At 30.4% G+C, this 19,635-nt stretch overlaps 1 protein-coding gene across 2 annotated transcripts in view; it reads left to right on the forward strand.

The window, feature by feature from the left end:
* Nucleotides 1–19,635, forward strand: part of LOC107452839 (uncharacterized) — a 136,844-nt gene that overhangs the window by 106,144 nt on the left and 11,065 nt on the right. For both annotated transcript variants that reach the window (XM_016069452.3, XM_016069451.4), the window contains exons 4-5: nt 7,512–7,584; nt 18,507–18,665. In XM_016069452.3, the coding sequence (XP_015924938.1) occupies nt 7,512–7,584; nt 18,507–18,665 (232 nt within the window). The remainder of the gene's footprint in view (nt 1–7,511; nt 7,585–18,506; nt 18,666–19,635) is intronic.

Genomic DNA, 19,635 nt, shown 5'->3' on the forward strand with positions numbered 1-19,635 from the left:
TGTCAGGGCCTGATGTAAAAAATGCGGGACCTTAGGTCAGGGGCCCCCTTATACCAAATTTGCATGTTGTTTAGTTAAGAAATATTTTAAATTATTTAAAACTTAAGTAAGTCACAATATAATAGAAAATTTGAGCTTATATTTGTTTTAATTTTTGCTAACTTACAATTCTAATTAACTATTATTAAGCAAAAACACAAACAGGAATTATTTATAACACTTAGGGGGCCCCCAAAATGTGGGAACCCCAAGCTTGGGCTTCTTAGGCCTTATGATAAATCGGGCACTGGTTCTTGTGTTCAAGTCTATCAGGCGAAAAGGATAAATAAAACAATTTACAACTGATATAAATAAATAAATAAGGTAAGCAAATAAATATATAAGCCTAGAAATTTAACTAAAGACTCATGATGTCTGGCTACTTTAATCACGTAACGACTCAAAACTCGAAGTCAAGCTCTTATTCGCTCTTTTTCTTTATCGTCTGCTATTTTATTTCATTTTACATCTAAATTAATAGTATAGGCAGACCTTGCAATCACATTTTCTTTAAGAAGAAATGTATTTAAATATTAGTTTTCCGATTTTGCGCAACTTGCGCATCAGCGTCAAAATGACACACCTTGGCATTTTTGAGGATAACAAAGTGTCTGGTGTTCTAGAGTTAAAAGTAATTCGAATAAAAAAAAATTTAAAAAATGTGAATGATTCCAAAAAGGCGATTTTGGAATCTGTTTTCTCAACAATGCTTTCATCTTTATTTATGATTCTCAAATAACACATGTGGATTAATAAAATCAGATATATGAGGGATATAATGGATGAATACGTTAAATAACATTTTTTACCAAATTTAAAAGTAGCTAACTGCAATTATTGTAATGTAATAATATTAAATGAATTCTTTAGTCATGCTTAATCATGTTTTCCAAGTCATTAAATAAGGCAGTTTTAAATTAAAAAAGTTATTTTAATATTAAATTACTTGCTAGTCATGTCTGCCAAGTCATTAAAAAAGGCGGCTTAAATGGGAAAGAAAAATTTTAAACAATTTTTTGACATTTCCCTACATTATAAGACTGTTTTTTTTTTAATTTACTGAACTCTTATCATAATTTTTAACTATGATCTTTGTTTGATGACATTTACATGCTAGAAATTACTAAATTGTTTAAAATTGTAACGATTATTTTAGTATAATTCTCATAGAAAATTCGAAATGATATCATATATTTTATCATAGTTTCACACATATATTATTAAAGAAATCCATATTAGGATAGAATAAGTGATGAGTACTTAAATTAGGTAACAAAACAAACAAGTTTGCTTGAATTAAATTAAACCGCATCGCTCGATTATACCTAGTTATTATTTTATCTGATTAAATGAATCACGCATAACAAATATTTGCCGCAAATTTGCTTTGCAGTAAAAGTAAAACACAAATTTAGGTTAGCATCATCACGTCTTAACCAACAAACGAGACAAAATTGTGGAGATCATATTTTTTTTCTTCCTAGCTTTCTCTTCTTTGACAACAATGTATAACGTTCCACTTTCAAAAAGGCGTTCTAAGTTTCTTTTTAAATGCGAACTCGTGTAAACTCTTTGTGTCCGCAGGAAATTATCCACCTTTCTTGCTTTCAAAACTGTTCCTCCCTTAATATGACTCTGCAACTGATATGTAGGTCAAGTTTTTCTGTTTTTTTTTTTTTTCTCCGGTAGTTTCTGATGTGGTTGGTTTTTGTTTTCTAAACTGAATAAAAGCGAATTCTTAATCGTATTAGAGTCATTGCTGTATTCAGGGCTTTTGTTCCAAGTTAGAAGAATGCTAAATTGGAGTCGGAAATTGGAATAGCACATTGTTAGCTCATATTTAGCTGAGCCCATTTTCAGGCTTGAAAAGGGACGGTTGGGAAATGCTGCTGCTCTAAACATATCTTGCAAACAACTTGTTGAGATTGTAAGCTACTTGTAATTAAACAACTGACCCTTTGTGGTGTAAATTAACAGGTCTTTTTTTTTGCAAAATTCATCAGCAATGGTTATTGCAAAAGATATATTTTTTTGATGGCCATTTCTTTTTTACTCAATGTTAAAACACGCAATCACTTAAATATATCTTTTCGAAATCTTCTATATTCTATATTTTTTTGCAAGTTATATTCCAAAGTTATTTAACATACTTCCAAACTATATTTGATACAAAAAAAACCGATATTATGATGTATAATTCTATATTAAGCTATTTGGTATTTTTAAACCCTATATTTAGGCTCTGGTACAGAATTATATCTAATATTTTACGGTAAGACTTGTGATTTACTTTAAACTAACTAACTAAACTCGCGTATAATTCTATTTTGCAAATTAAAAATTGCAACAACAAAAAATCTTAAATAGTTAAATATCAAATTATAAATAAATACCCGCATAATGAAACAAAAATTATGGATTTTCTTTCAGTTTTTATCGCGATATCAAAGTCTAATGTTGTTACGTTAAAGTCATACGTTTTCGCCCTGAATATTATTTTCAAAGAAGTAGACAAGTGAATGCATATGTTAATCTAAGTTCTTTATACACTTGTATACTCAGACTAAAAGTAAATTAAAAATACCATTTTGAAAAAAAAATCTGTTCTTTTCAGAACAAAAGTAATTTCTGATTTAAAATCCCAAAACCCGAAATAGGTAAGATTAGGTATTTGTATAAATGCAGCATAAAATTTGTTACCCAGTGATATTTTTAATCAAAAATTTTTTTATCGAACAGTTTAACTAAGTAAATGATATTTTTTTCTCATCTGGCGTTGTTTTGACAAATTAATACTTTAAAATTTAGATTTTGGCTCCATTCTTACCAACAGTTCACTATGTGCAACTCAAAATTTAATATGATGATTGTGATAGCAGTTCAGAAGCACATTTTTACTGTCCATTTTCAGGTCAGTCGTTGAGGTTTTTAAAATATGTTAAAGGCCCTCCCATAAGAGTCTTTATCTGACAGAGGATTTTACCACTTTAATCCTAGAAAATGTGGGATGCAAAGTTAATGGATTTAAATTTAACGAATTTGAGTCGATAATAATTCACAAAAATGTTCTTCATTTGTCTGAAATCAGTCTGAGAAGGACTTTTAGAAATTTCTAGTTATTGAAGGGAACATATGCCCTCCACCCACCCCCCATAAATGACGCCCATGAATAGAACGTTATATTCGGTTTTACAATTCAAATTTTTTTTTCTCTATTGCTCTTTCATTTTGGCCTAGATTCCACTGTTATAAATAACGAAAGTTTAAAAATTAAACTTCAGGCTTTCTTAAATCACAGTTGTGAACCCCCCTAAGAGAACAGAACGTTCTGTACCATATATATATTTATATATATACACACACACAAAGAGAGAGGAGAGAGATATCCCCTACAATACAGTGTTTAGAACTGAAACCCACACATTGCAATCCATTATTCGAAATCTAAATTCCTTTCGAAACATTTTACGAATCAGTTTCAAGTAAACGAATTTCACCCCCGGAAGCCTTTACTTCAATCGACATAGAAAAGTTTACTTATCTATTAAATGATCTGATTGTGAAAAAGAAACAATTGGTTAAGTGTCTGTTCTATTACGCATTCTTCAACTTTGGAGCATTAATCAAACATCAGGTAAATTACTTCAACAAATTGTAAAATAACTGGTTGTCGGATTAACGATGCAGCCTGTTAACGAGGCGGAACTTGATTTAAAACAACACACTTAGCGGATCATTAGCTAAATCGTCAGAGAATGAGTTGAATTGTTCTTGCGCTGTGTTTTTCAATAGATTAAATAAGAAATCATTGGATTTAACGAATTCTCCATTGTGAATTTCTGAAAAATCTATGATCTAGTTCGTACAGAGACAGTAGTAGAAATTCATTTTGAAATGGGATTAATATCCATTTGAATCGCTTGATAAACTGGTTTATTTTATTGACAATTGTCTAGTTTTGGGAAATTTTGATATATCTTATTTATTGCTTTATAATGTTCACAGATATATAAAAATCATTAGTGGATAAGAGAATAAAAATATGTGTAACTAACGTACACTATGGGTACAGTTAAATAAGCAAAAAAAAATTAAAGACTGAGTTCTCCTTTTAGTTTCGACGTTTTTATCAGAGTCTAGAGAACAAATGGTGTAAGATGTTTTGTCTTTTCAATTGGTCAAATGAAGACGTGTTGCTTGGATTTCAACATTTAGTTCAACGTTTCTCTGCAGTCTTACCAGACACATAAGAAAATAAATAGCAATATTAAGATGGTGCAAAGGTTTACAATCATCTAATATTTGACTCTTGCAATGTTTTAAGTTTAGTTACTCGCAGTCATTTCGTGAGAAAGAATTTATAGTTACCATGAGACATTGCAAATAATTCGATATAATTATTTTTTAACCACATTTATCTGCAATCTCACCGTGTGTGTAACACTTTTTATGTCATTTATATCGCAGGTGGTCGAATGCAATCATCTAATATTTTCATCCTACACGATTTTAAGTTTAGTCTTCTATGAGCAACTTAAAATTGCTCTGCAATTTTTAGTTGCTGTGAGCATTTCAAATAACTCTAATTGCGCTGCAATCATTAATTGCCGTGAGTTCTGCAAACAATTCGACGCAATTATTTGTTAGCTACAGTATTCTAAAGTCTCACCGGACACGTATAACTCAGGCGCAGACGTTTGCAATCACCTGATATCTTTATCATGCGTAATTTAAAATTTAGTTGCTCACAGCAATTCCATTACAAATAATTTCATCCACTCATATGTTAACCCCATTTCTCTGTAATATCATAGGGCACGTAACAACACTTTTTATGCAATTCAGATCACAGTGCAAATATTTGCAATTATCTGATTCTTCTTGTGGGATTCTGAGTTTAGTTGCTCAAAGTACTTCTGTGAGTTCACTACAATTATTAGTTGCTATGTGGCCTAAAAATAATTCTACACAGCTATCCTTTGTCCTTTGTCTTTTTATGTCCTTTTTGTCTGCATTCCCTTTAGACACATAACATCTTTTAAACCCTTCGACTGGGGCCCGAACATTTACAGCCACCTATTTTGATCTTGTGCAATATTAATTTCAGCCTCTCACGTCTATTCTATACCACACTCGTCACTTCTAATCGCATCAATACTATGCCACATTCCTCTGCAATCTGACCACGCATGCAACATTTTTACATGCAATTCAGATCTTGTGCAACCATTTTCTACTGGTGTCATTTGAAGGCTCTTGCAATTTGAAGTTACCCGTGTAAATCTAGGAACACACAGCAACTAAAAATTGCACTGCAATTACTAGTTACTCCCCTGATAATCAAAGTACAATTAATAGTTGCTGTGAGCACTACAAATAATGCTACACAAATATTTCTTAGTTATAATTTTCTGCAATCTCGCCGAACACACAAAAAAAATTTATAATTCAAATCACATATAAACTTTCGCAAGCACGTGATTTTTTTTATCACGTGCTGCTTTAAATATCCAGCATGTTAACTACCTAAGCATTTTTAAGTTTCAATTTTATTCTCTTCCGATTGAGTCTTGATTGAATTTGATTGATGTCACAAAAAAAAACAATGTATAAGTAATCGCAAAGATTAAGACCCATTCCTTGGACTTTAAAAGTTTCTCCAATGACTATCCTATGTAGGGAGTGGTAGTTTAACGATGAGAAAGAGCAAAGGGTAAAAAAGGGATTTAGGTTTGAAGTAAAAATCGAATTCTTCTTGATTTGCATTCATGCGTCTTTTAGTCCTTGTGGGCGAAAATAAATCAATAGTTCGGGAGTGGAATAATCATTAGATGATTCATGCGAAATCTGCTGCTTTACAATGTCTGTGAAAATCAGACACGTCCCACAAAAGAAATATGAGATACAGAAGTCAAAGTTGGCTCCCATTTGTTAACAATCCTGTAAAAAATCGTCTTATAATGAGAAGATGGTACCAAAGTTTAGCTCATTATGGATCATTCAATTTGACCCCGGATATCTCAGTTAGCGTTTCTAAAGTATCAATGAACTGCAATAATTTCATTCTAATTTGCATGTGTGTTCATAAACTTTTTCTATTTAAGTAAATTCCCCTAGCAAAGTTCAAAATATGCACAAATAAAACTTAAAAAGTTCTCGAAATTTGCTTCGTTTTCAATTTACTTCTTAGAACTTTCGGTTTAAAATGGTATCTAATTAAATATTGACAACTATTGCAATGAAAAAAATCTGGAGTATATTATTTCTGAGTAAATAAGTCCTGGTGGATTTTGATGCAATAGTTTTTGAAAACAAAAGGCTTTTAGAAAAATCTATGTATTAATAATATTACTCAAAGTTATGCTATCTATGTATGAGTCTTACCTATATTTAAACAAATATTTTTAACTTTCCTAAAATTTTACATTTTCAATATTTAATAAACCGGCAAAAAATTACTGATATTTCAGAACAGTGGGAAAAAACAACGTGCTCTAATATCCGATTTTAAAATGTATCTGCTAGCTATTTCGTATGTAAATATTTTATTACAATTACGAAGTTAATTCTCATATTGAATAGATAATACTAATTTTAAGCCCGTTTTCACAAGAACAAAAGAACAGGGAAACATTTAAAATCAATTTACTACTGGAATGAAAGTAATCCATTAACAGAGCGCAAAATAAAATAGAAAATGTTAATTTCTGAATTACTTTCGACCTAATGATTGGATTTTTCCGTAAATCTTCACGGTTTTGGGATATACTAATTGGTGATTGCTAACAATAATTCAAATAGGGGAGTCAGGCTTAAAAACACGCACTATCTTTCAATAAACATAACTTTTTCGCAACGAATTTGAAATTTTGAATGGAGAGCTTTTGGAACATTTTTTTTATCACATTTTGAAAGTTTCAAGAGCTTCAGATAGGGTGTCATTTTTATTCGTTCAGAAATGTTTTCAATCAAAATTAACTGAGGAAATTTAAAGCTCGGTTAATTTTAAAATAAAAGATGTTTTGAAAATATCCATTACTGTAAATTTCTTAACATTTTTAAAGCTAATATATTATCTATCGCAACAGAGGTTATACTTGCCTAATTATGTCAATCAACATCCATTATTAGGTGTGCTATTGAAATTCTTCATTGAGAAAAGTAGATTCAAAACGGTCTCTTAAAAAACCGGATTCAGAAGAGAATCTAGCTACACACCACTGGTTTTTGTATATGCAAATTTTGTATAAATAAAAACAGCACCATTTCGGAAAGCTTTAAACTTACCTTTTAAGATATTACAAAAGTTAATTAAAAAGTTCTAAAATTTTGCAACTTTTTGCAAATTTTTCAACAGTGTTAATCAACAGAACAGTGTTTCCATTTCATTGCTCAGGCTGTGAATTAAGCAATCAATGTCTAATGTATATTAAATTTTGCTCAATTAACATTTCTTTTTTTATTTGTTCTAGAATTGGTCTGAATGGCTTTGAGAATCCTATGAGAGATCCAAAAACTGAAGAGGCCAAACGTCACATTGGTCATGTAAGTTGAAGAATTATATTACATAAATTTGCAACGTTTTATTAAATTACTTTCTTTGCACCACCCGCGACAAACAGTTGATGCGGAAATGCGAGTAAATGCGTTATCCTCCGAAAAATAATCCCATATAAGAACTTCTTCCGAAAAAAAATCCCATATAAGAACTTTTTCCGAAAGAAAATCCCATATAAGAACTTCTTCCGAAAAAAAGTCCCATATAAAAACTTCTTCCGAAAAAAAATCCTATACAATACCTAAGATAGTGGTATTTCAAATAACTATTTGAAAGATTAAACTATTATCCAAAGATTTTTTTGAGAAGAACTATTGGGGCCAAACTTTCGTTTTGGTGGTTAAATGTTTCGGTAGTATTTCAAATAGAAAGTTTCGAAATATAAGCTATTTCATCTGATATTTTTTTAATGACTTCAAATATCACAAGACATTTAGAAGGGCATTCTAGACATTAAATTGCTTTAATTTGTGCGAAAAATTCAAAATTTTTACAACTTGTTTCAACAGATATCTTCTTTTGTAAATGAAGTAAGAATTAGAAAAGCAGAAAACTTTCTGGAATGCAGACGTTTAAAAAAAATGCCAAATTCAGAATTTATAATTCAGAACACCATTTTTTTACAATGTACAAAAAGAGAGAATTTAAATTTTTAATCAAACATAATATATTAATACATTTGTGTTAAAAAAACTTTAAAAATTTTTTTCAAGAAGGTACACAATAATTTTTTAAAATCTACTCTTAATATTTTAAATATCATTCAAATGTATGTTCAATTTCTAGAATAGATATTTTTTATATTGATTGAACGTTAGGTTCTGATTCTAAAGTCAAATGTATTTATAAAATGTTACACATTATGATACTCACATTTTGCAAAATATTTTTAATAAGTGCCTTTTTTTAGTTATAAAATTTAACTTCATTTCTTTTAAATGAAATAAAATATTTTAGCAAAAGTACAATTATCTTATGTAGTGCTACATCAAAAAATTCTGTGCATGGCATTAAGTTAGAAACTGTCAGCTAAGAAAAAAAGTATGGTCATAACTACCAGAATATGGTAACATTTACCGTGTTTCTGGCTGTATGGGAACATCAAAAAGCTTGGTAATTATCACCGAATCTACTTCGGTAATGATTTAGTAAAATTAGCAATGAAATATGGCTGTATAATATAAGAATGAAATTTGGTGACTTTATCAAGATATCTTAGAGCATGGCATAAAAACCATTTATTTGGTTAAATTTACTTTTCAGTTCTGTATTTTTTACAAAATGTATGGTAATGAGAGCTATAATTTTGAAAACCAAAATTTCTGGTAAATCCATCCAAAAAAATTACCAGATAAATAGCTTAAATACAGTATATTTTGGTCTTTTATACCAGAATTATGTTGTTTTTTTTATTACTAGAAATGTCATTACCATACAGTACAGTAGTTTTACCAGAATTTTTTTTTCACCTCATGCGCTGCCAAACTAATTACGCCTACTTTTATTTTAAAAAACAATTACAGAATTTCTATCATTACAACTTTTAAAATGCCGTCCGCATACTTTAACATTAACTTTTTTCCATTTACAATGTAATTAACAACTAACCACAACAAACTTTTTCCACGAAAGGGTTGACGAACGTGCAAATGGACACCACACAACGGGCAAAGGGCAATCAACCCGCGTAGGTTTCGTTCACCAATCCTTTTGGTCACCTACGTAGATACACCAGAACTCCTGCGTACAAAAACTTAAGCATCCCACGACGAAGCAGACCATAATGCTTTTCGCATGTGAGAATAGATAGCGTATTCGCTCCATGGGGGAAAACCTACGAAGAATCAGCGCCTGTTCTCCGTGATATATGGTGATCCAGAAATTTAATGTCTGAAAGCTACTACATCATCAAAAGAGTGATACTTTTTCATTTAAGAATGTTAATTGATTCCTAATATGGTATCGAAGAGTTGTGTGTATTTTTTTGAAATATATATTACTAATACATCGACTTGAAGTGATATGATTTGAAATGCCGGTAAAATGTGTATTCTGCTATTATGTTTTTTTTTTTAAAAACGTAAATAGTAACTCCTTCTAAAAATAAGTAAGAAAGGCAAGTAATACACATAAATTGAATGAAAATAAATTATTGATTTAACAATACAATGTTTATACTTTACAATTATGTAGTGTAATGGACTTAAAGAGCTGGTCGTTTATTTCAACAAATTTGGCAGTAAAATGTTAATAAGTGTTATTTTTACCCTCTTGCGATCAGGACACTATTGGGGACACTCATTGCATTTGTGCCTTAAAACCATTGTATTAGTGGCATGCAATGATTTTGTAGCATTTATCATTTGTCGCAAAACTTTACTACAAACTATTTCGATTCACTTTTACAGTACAAATTTAGTAGTCTTTTTAAATTAGCATAAGTGATGATAGCTCGCTAATTTATAATTGGTCCCAGACATCGAGTACATTAGAAACAACTATGCCAAAATTTAATAATCCCCTGGAATAGCAGTCGCCTCCCAATGAAGTGAACCGAGTTCGAATCCCAGAAATGGCTGATCCATACAAATCTCGCCTCCAGCTTGCACCGACCACAGTACTGACTTAAAATATCCTCAGTGGTAGACGGATCATTGATTTGAGTCCCCTAGCCGTCAGGCTAACCGTGGGAGGTTTTCGTGGTTTTTTTCTCCATGTAACACAAATGCGGATTAGTTCCATCAAAGAGCCCTACAAGAAGGTGAATTTCTCCCAATACTTGATCCAGGAGTTCCCTTGTCTTCTGGATTGGGTTCGCAACTACAAGGCTACGGAGTTGAACATTAGTAGTCGTAAACCCTAAATTGGGTCGGCTGTTCAACGAGGGTTATAAAAAAATACTTTACAGAGGGTCGTGGTGGCTCAGAGGATAAAGCACTCGCCTTTAATGGTGTGACCAGGTATGAATCACAGCGATGGCTGGTCGATACGAATTCCGCATCCGGCTTGCACCGACCACAGTGCTGACGTAAAATATTCTCAGTGGTAGACTGATCTTGGGTTAGAGTCCCTTTGCCGTCAGCCTAACCGTGGGAGTTTTTCGTGGTTTTCCTCTCTATGTAACGAAAATGCTGGTTAGTTTCATCAAAAAGTCCTCCACGAAGGTTAGTTTGTTACATTGCTTGATCCAGGAGTTCCCTCGTCTTCAAGATTGAGTTCAAAATTATAAGGCTACGGAATTGAACATTTGTAGTCGTAAACCCAAAATTAGATCGGCTGTTCACCGACGGTTATAATATAATAAACAGTTTTGAAGTTGGATTTTAAATATTGGAGTTTAAAGTTACATTTGTGAACACTGACATGCTCTTTTAAAAAACAATTTATATTGTATTTTAAACAACTCTTAGCTACCATAAAAATAAATAAAAGTTTTTAGCAGAAGTGGTTCTTAACGTCTCACTAAATTTAAACTTGAATAATGAATGCTCAAACACTTAGTAAACTGTAAATACGAGCAAATATTAGTTCACTTAGAATTTTTTCGCAGTGTAAAGGGTTTCTTATTTCTGGCATCAAAAAAGCCGGCTTAACGTTGAACATTGAATGTAATTCGGCGTTAATTGGTGCAATCTTAATAAGATGTTAAATTGAACCTTGTCTTTGTTCAATTTGAACACTTATGTTAGTACCTTGAACCATAATGTGATGCTAATTTACAGAAATCTTAATAAAAATTTTAAATTGAACCTTGTCTTTGTTCAAGTTGAACCATATTACGGTGTTTATTTGCTAATAAAATATTTAATTGAATCATTATATCGGTACGTTAAACCATAATGTGCTGTTAATTTTCAGCATTCTTAATAAAGATTTTAAATTGAATCATCACTTCTTTCAAGTTGAATCATAATATCGGTACCTCGAATCATAATAGGGTCCTAATTTGCTATAATCTTAATAAAATGCTAAATTGAAACATGTCTTTATTCAAATTGAACCATAATATCGGTACCTGGAACCAAAATACGTTGCTAATTTGTTACGATCTTATTAAAATCTTAAATTAAATCATATATTCGTTCAAATTGAACCATAATATCAAGTAATCAATTTTAAAAAAGCATTATAATGTGATCCAATTGAGAATCAAATTAAAGTTGAAGCAAATTATTATATTATATAAACGATATTACAGTTCACTAAGCTCTAAAAGTTTTAATAGTGTAGTTGCACAAACTGGGCAAACTCATTTTTTCGAAAGTTGTTTTTTAAGAGTTTTTTCAACTCGCAAAAACTTAACCTTCCAAGGTTATCCTTAAAAACTTTCACCGGTAAATACGATAAGATATTATCGCACCAACTTGAAAAAAAAAAAAAAAAACTACTGACTGTTCTAATTTACCTCACTTACACTCAAAAAACCTTTTGTTTTGCAATCGTATTTCAATAACTGACATCGTATTTCTCACAATCACCATCAAATGGTAAAAACAAGTTTCCAAATAAGCAACAACTTATCACTACTTTATCACTGATTTAAACGTTTACTGAGCAAGCTTAGAATTGAGATGAGACTGTCTCTGAAATTCCTCTTTGAATTGTGACGTGTATTAAGTATCCTTGACATTATACGTTCGAAGGGGGGTATTCTCGAATACCAGCCCACGCTCTGTGTGAAAAATGTGCTTCAAAATAATCTGTTGTATCTCTGTTTTGCTGCTGTTTACATTTCCATCATTAAGAAAAAGTGTCTGCTGTTATGGTAGGCGCCCTAAGGAGTGGGTCTCAGACGACTTTTAAATATATGTCTGCCATTCATTTCCACTTTAATGCGTTAGAGAAATTGAATGAAGTTGAAATATGTTTCCTGGGGCTTGGTATTTTTTATTAACTAACTGATATTTTTCAATTAGTCATTATGAAAACCAGTAATTACATAAAAAAGTATTATACAATAAATGTGAAAATGCAAGTAGTTAGCAGCCAATTAATCTTATACTACTTTTAACTATAATAGTGATTTTAATCGACGATAACAAAGTTGTCCAAAGAACGGCCTGTGGATTAAAACTGGTCTCTGCCAGCATTATCAATCTGGCACCGTGTTGGTACGCCTGACATGCATGGTATTTGGAACATAGTGTTTATTTTGTGTTGCAAAATTCAAATTATGAGTCAATTTTACAAAAGAATAATCTGAGGAAACACAATGGCTGATAGACTTAATGAATTCAACAATGCTTAATGAATTGCTTTTATTGGTATATAAAAAAGTTGTCCGAAGAACGGCCCGTAGATTAAAACTGGTCTCTGGCAGCGTTATCAATCTGACCCGTGGTAGTACGCCTGACATGCCAGGTATATGGACCATCAGAGTTTATTCTTGTGTTTTAAAATTCGAAATAAAGAGACAATTTTACAAAAGAATAATCTGAGGAAACACAATGGCTGATAAACTTAATGAATTGAACAATGCCTAATGAATTGCTTTTAATCGTGTGCAAAAAAGTTGTCCAAAGAACGGCCGTGGATTAAAATTGGTTTCTGTCAGCATTACCAATCTAGCTCGTGGTAGTACACCTGACATGCCTGGTATATGGACCATCAGAGTTTATTTTGTGTTTTAAAATTCAAATTATGAGTCAATTTTACAAAATAATGAACTGAGGAAACACAATGGCTGATAGACTTAATGAATTGAACGATGCTTAATGAATTGCTTTTAATGGTATGTAAAAAAGTTGTCCAAAGTACGGCCCGTGGACTAAAACGGGTCCACAAGCACTATGTTTTTGTTCCATTGAAGTCTTGTAAATCTGTAAGCCTTTCGTGGTTCTGAAAATATTGGTTACCTAAGCTTGCATTGTTCTTATAACTTTTTCGTTGATTTAAACGTGTCGAAGATCAAATTTTTATTGACAATTCTAACAAAGTAGTATGCTATACAATCAGCTAAAAATCGAAAATTATCATCGTAACCTTTCGACTCATATAAAGTTTTAAGCATTTTTAGAAATGAAAATTTGTTTTATTACGTTAACCGTAACCTCAACCTTTCATATCAGGATATTTTTTATAACTCTTAAGCCTAATATTTCACTCAACACCCGTTCCCACAAGACCACCTAGGTGATAACGATGCATTGTTCACGATTTTTAATGAAATCTGATCCTTGTTAAACCACCCCCTTCCAGACTTCTTCAGTAAATAAATTCTTCTGAACAGTGTAAAAACAGCCATCTCGAGTATTAATTTTCAGCGCCATCATTTTCGAGATGATACTAAGTTTCCGTTTTCCTTAAGTCTAGAACATTAGAAACTACTTTTATATTTCTATAATATATTACTTTGTTGGAATACCTCTACAGTAGTGGTAATTTTGATTGTTATAAAATACATTAAAATGAAATCTTAAAAAGCTTTACTTAACTGAACTATCGTACATTGTTTTGATCTTTCACTAGCCAAAAACGTTAACTACTGTAAGGCCGTTTGTTATTTGAGTAGATGTTACCGCTTAGGTGTAGAAATAAGTTATTCAATAGATTATCTAGCTAATATCTATCTAGATCAGGGGTTTCCAACTTACATGAGGCCGGGGGTCACAATTAAAAACACAAATCGAATGGCGGGCCGCAACTTTATAAAAATTTTACGTAGGACTTTTTTATGTTTGAAGGAACATTAAATATTACTGTCAGATTTTTACCAAGTTGTACAAAACAAAAGTATTCAATTACAAATTAAAATAAGAAGTAGATTTTTTAAATATTTAATTGCATATTAAAAAATTCGGGCTACAATAACTTTATTGTGCACCTATGCATTAAACAATTAATGTGCAACAGATATCTAATTATTAAGATATAAAACTTAAAAAAGGTTGCTATTAAAACTTACATAGTAGCACACAAAATGTTCAGTGAGAAAACTGAGGTTTGTCTGCTGCAACCACCAGAGAATAGATANCATTAAATATTACTGTCAGATTTTTACCAAGTTGAACAAAACAAAAGTATTCAATTACAAATTAAAATAAGAAGTAGATTTTTTAAAATATTTAATTGCATATTAAAAAATTCGGGCTAAAATAACTTAATTGTGCACCTATGTATTAAACAATTAATGTGCAACAGATATCTAATTATTAAGATATAAAACTTTAAAAAGGTTGCTATTAAAACTTACACAGTAGCACACAAAATGTTCAGTGAGAAAATTGAGGTTTGTCTGCTGCAACCACCAGAGAATAGATAGTTACATTTTAAATTTAAAATTTGCAAATGTGTGTGAAAATATTTTCGTCCAAAATGAGTGGTTTTAAAAAGTTAAAGCGGAGAATTTCTTCGAGAAAATTTCTGCTATACACATGCTAAATTATATTCACAAAATGCAAAAAAATGAAATTAAAAAGAGCAACATGCGCGATTATTTTTGTATTTGAATAAATATTTTCTTGAAAGCAAAACCTGAGAAATAAATTTCTTTGCACCGTTGGTATGTTATAAATTTCACAGAAACGAAAAAATTAGGTTTTTATTAACGAGAAAAGTATTTTAAACTCATACAGTTTTTTTTACGAAAATTGGCCGCAAAAAAATGACAACTAATATATTTTAGTTCTCGGGCCACAAAAAAAAAAAAAATATTTGCTAACCGGATGCGGCCCCCGGGTCGCCAGTTGGAAACCACTGATCTAGATTAACAAGATAGTTATCCATTAAAGTGCTAAAAAATTGCTTCATTTCTAAGATTACTTAGTTAATCTGTCAATGACTTAGATAATCTACACATTACCGACTAAGCAATCTTTAAAGTGAAAATAAGATATTCGCTAGAACAACAACAACGTTTCTGTAAGTTTAAATTAACATAATTTTACTCATTTTTCGATATCTAAAAAGTTAAGAAACAAAATTATTATTCTATTAAGTTATTAAAAATTATTCTGAAAAATTATCAAGCAATCAGCATTTAAAAACCTGTAACACAAATGGCTTAAAATATTTTTGCATCGAAGGAAATTAGCAGAATATAATGTATTTATCTTTCAATATGTGAAGAATCAAGTCTATACAATGAAACAAACAACAAATTAATTAATAGAATGAGAGAAACTTTGAAACGAAACGGAGAACGTTTATGTGCACATTATACAATGCGGTAAATTACGGAAAACATTTGATTTCGCACTTAAGCGGATTAATTTAATTAATCTGCTCTGCAGATTAAATAGGTAATGTGCATATTAACGGCTTTATGATCTTTAATGTTTTTTTTTTATAGAGTTAACATAATATTCATATAGAGTTATTTTATAGAGTTAACATATATAACATATTAGGGAGACCGGAAAGTAATGTCGTTTCGGCACATTAAATATTAGTTAGTCTTAAAAACCAATTCATTTTTTTTTCCGATCAATTTCGATTCATTTTCGATCCGGCATTTGCTAACGAGAGTGAATACATTATTGATTAAAAATAAAATCTTGATAACAAATATCAAATGCATCGAAACGACATTACTTTCCGGTTCCCCTAACAAATACTGTTATTCATATATAAAGTTAAATAAAATATTTATTAGAAGTATGGGTGGATATTCATGAAATAACTAGTAATATTAATTCGATTCACTTTAAATGTAATTGAGTATTTGTATTTTGAATTAAAAGGCTTATTTTTTAATGCAATTCTAATAAATTTATTATTTTAGCAATAGGAGCTAATAGCAACTTTCAAAGAAGAGCAAAAATTACAATAATATAATTTTTTTTTAAATACTTTGAAATAAAAGTTATTATGAAAAGTAATCATGAAGCTGATCGGAAAATAGGATTTCGTGAAATGAAAGATTATCAATCTTTCTTTTATAGCTAAAAGTTAGCTTTCATGTTAAAAAACCGAGGTTGTGATTTAAAAAAAATCAAATAGTTTATTCGGGAACATTGAATTAAATAACGTTAACACCACCCTGTGGAAGAACGGAAGACCATGATTTACGCCTATGTAGGCACAAAAATATTAAAACAAACCACATTTATAGTTTAATAATTTTAATTGTAATGAAAAAGTTTTCACAATATATCAGAAAATGGGAAATCTGAAGAAATTTAAATAATAAAAATTTATTTACATTCTATGACAGTAAATAAAGAGTGAATAATCCAATAAAGAGTAAAGAGTTGTGAATTCATCAAAAAGTTTGCGTTGCATAATTTTAATGTGAAACTAGTTACTGGTACAAAGTCATTATTGATACAAAATTATTGTTGACAAATTTCTAAGAAATGCTTTTTCTCATTAAATTTTATTCATTTTTTTAAATTATTCAAAAGGTACTAATATTTGATCAATAACTCTTATTTTAAATCGCGTCTTTTAAAGCCATTAAAAAATTGAATTAAATTTCGTAAATTTCATAATTTCAACTTTTTTTTCTAACATTCATATTTTACTGTATAATTAAAATCGATTTTTACTTCAAATTCTATTTTGATATTCTTTCTCTAGTGTTGTTAATACCATTATGAACAAAATGTACGAATAGTTTTAGTGCTGCCATCTATATTTAACAATACAATTTACACTGTACCCCGAGGCAGAAAGACTCCTTAATGTGTACTGCTTCATACTAATTCCTTGGATAACGGGTATGCAAAGGATATCATGTATTCGGGCAAGCGGTAAATAGGACAAATATAAATTTGATTTTAATTCATCAAAATTATAATTTTGATTGTAAAGAACTATTTTTAACTCTCTCTATTAATAATTCTTATACAAGAACAAAAGTTTGTAAAGATGTATACTTCAGATTATTGTAGAAGTAAATTTCTTGTTTTTCCTTAAAAATTCGGCAAAAATAAAATTTTGATTGTAGGGGACTAATTTTTAATTTTCAATTAAAATTTTTTATAGCTATTGAAATTTCTTACACAAAAACTAGAAAATTCTTATAAAAAAAGAACAATTAAAAATTCGTATAAAATAAAAGAAATATTAAAAATTCTTTAACAAACACATGTTTTGTAAACATGTAGACTTCAAAACATTACAGAAGTAACCTTCTTGACATTCTTTAAAAATAATTTAATTGTAAAAAACTATTTTTAATTCTATTTCAAAAATCCTTATAAAAAATCTTATACAAGAACATATTTAGTAAACATGTTCTTTTATAAGAATTTTCCTTTATTTTCCCAAAATAGTTTCCCAATTAAGATATATTTCTTTTTTATTATTATTATTACTATTTTTAATATTCTCCTGCTTCAAATTCTCAAAATTTATGGATTCCATTTAACATTATACTAGGATGAACTTCGATCACAAAAAATGCTACGTTTCACTGCTATTAATAGATAAGCTGGATCTAATCAAAATGGTTAAATAGATAAGCTGGACTCACGTCCGTGAGAATGGCAGTTCGAATCCAGCCGGCTGAAGACTCCCCATGTAGTAAATGGTGATTGGTGCACGTTAAATCTGTCTGGTTACCGAGTCCTCCGCTTTCCCATAACAAATCAATACCTCTGGGAGTACAGAATTGGAGATTGATCGTTCTCTAGTTCAGGTCAAAATTACGATCTTTGGGTGAATGAATGGATGTATGAATGGGTCCACCCTTTAAACGGGTGTGACGTATGGGTGTGGCAGAAGTCGAATTCTTGGCCATAGATAACACCCCTCTACCTTAATGGCCGACGACAACAACAACAACAACTCAATTTTAGGGATTTTTTAAAAATTTTCAAAAACCAGGAGAATTTTTATTAAACCAGTAGATCAGGAGAAACTGGGAAAATCCAGTAGAGTTGATAGCTATGTATTGTGTATCATTATATCAATTTAAACTTATTCATTTAGTTTAAATCTCTCAATATTTTATTTCTTTGAACAGGGAGTTAAAATTAAGATGGATGATGCTGGAAATATCATAATTAAACGAGCTAGCAAGAGTGTAGCTTTCGTGAAAAACGTTAACGGCCCTGAAGATAGTTGCCTGTCTTCTGATGTTCAAAGGTTACAAGGACAACTGGAATTAGAGAAACCAGTAAAAGTGAGATCTTTTACAGCCTATATTTTATCGATTGTTCATTGTTTAGTTTCCTAACCAAGCTGACTTATATTTACTTAATTACTTATGCAATGAAAACACTTTTTTTTATTTGACTTCTTCAACTTTACCTAGCTTTCTGCTGAAAATTTTGTTTTTAAAACCAGTTTTTCACCTTCCAAAACAAAAAAAATTGATCCAGGAAATTATACGAGAGCACTCATTACATAATTGCGCATAACTACACTTATATTGTGCCCACTTTGATTAATTATGAAATCCATTTTTATTCACGGCGACTAAGTTGTGAAAATTAAAAAAAATCCGCAAATTAATATTTTCTTATTTGTATTGGTATATATCAGAGGTGGCCAACCTGTGGCTCGCGAGCCACATGCGTCTCTTTGAAGGATTATTTGTGGCTTTCGATAAATGTACCCGAGTTCCCTTTTAGTTTTTGTGCTATTACATTTTAAGAAATTATTATCGTTCCGTATGTGTTTCAAAATGTCTTTTAAATTACTGAGAACAAATATGAAAGACTAAGTGCAACGTTGTTCAATTCAAGGTGAGTTTTCCATTTCCAATATAATTATGACCCAAAAAGCATCTGGAGAATTAGAATTAATAGAGATGCAAGAAGATCAAGCTCTACAATTAAAATATACTAAGTCGACGTTGATTACTGAGTTTTGGAAATTTGTACCAGAATCGAAGTATCCTGAATTAAAAAAAGGCTGACTGTAGAATTATTTTAATATTCGGAACAACGTACTTATGTGAATCATTTTATTCCACTTTAAAATTCGTAAAATCCAAACACCGATTAGTATTAACTAACCAGCATCTCAAAGAATTACTGAGAAGTGCTAACACCAATTATTCACCAAATTTTAAAGAATTATCAAGAGAAGTAAAATAAATGTGTTTAATTTTTAATATTTAAATTCAATACACATATTTTGTACTTTTA

The sequence above is a fragment of the Parasteatoda tepidariorum genome, chromosome 9 (assembly GCF_043381705.1).
Source record: "Parasteatoda tepidariorum isolate YZ-2023 chromosome 9, CAS_Ptep_4.0, whole genome shotgun sequence".
Taxonomy (NCBI): domain Eukaryota; kingdom Metazoa; phylum Arthropoda; class Arachnida; order Araneae; family Theridiidae; genus Parasteatoda; species Parasteatoda tepidariorum.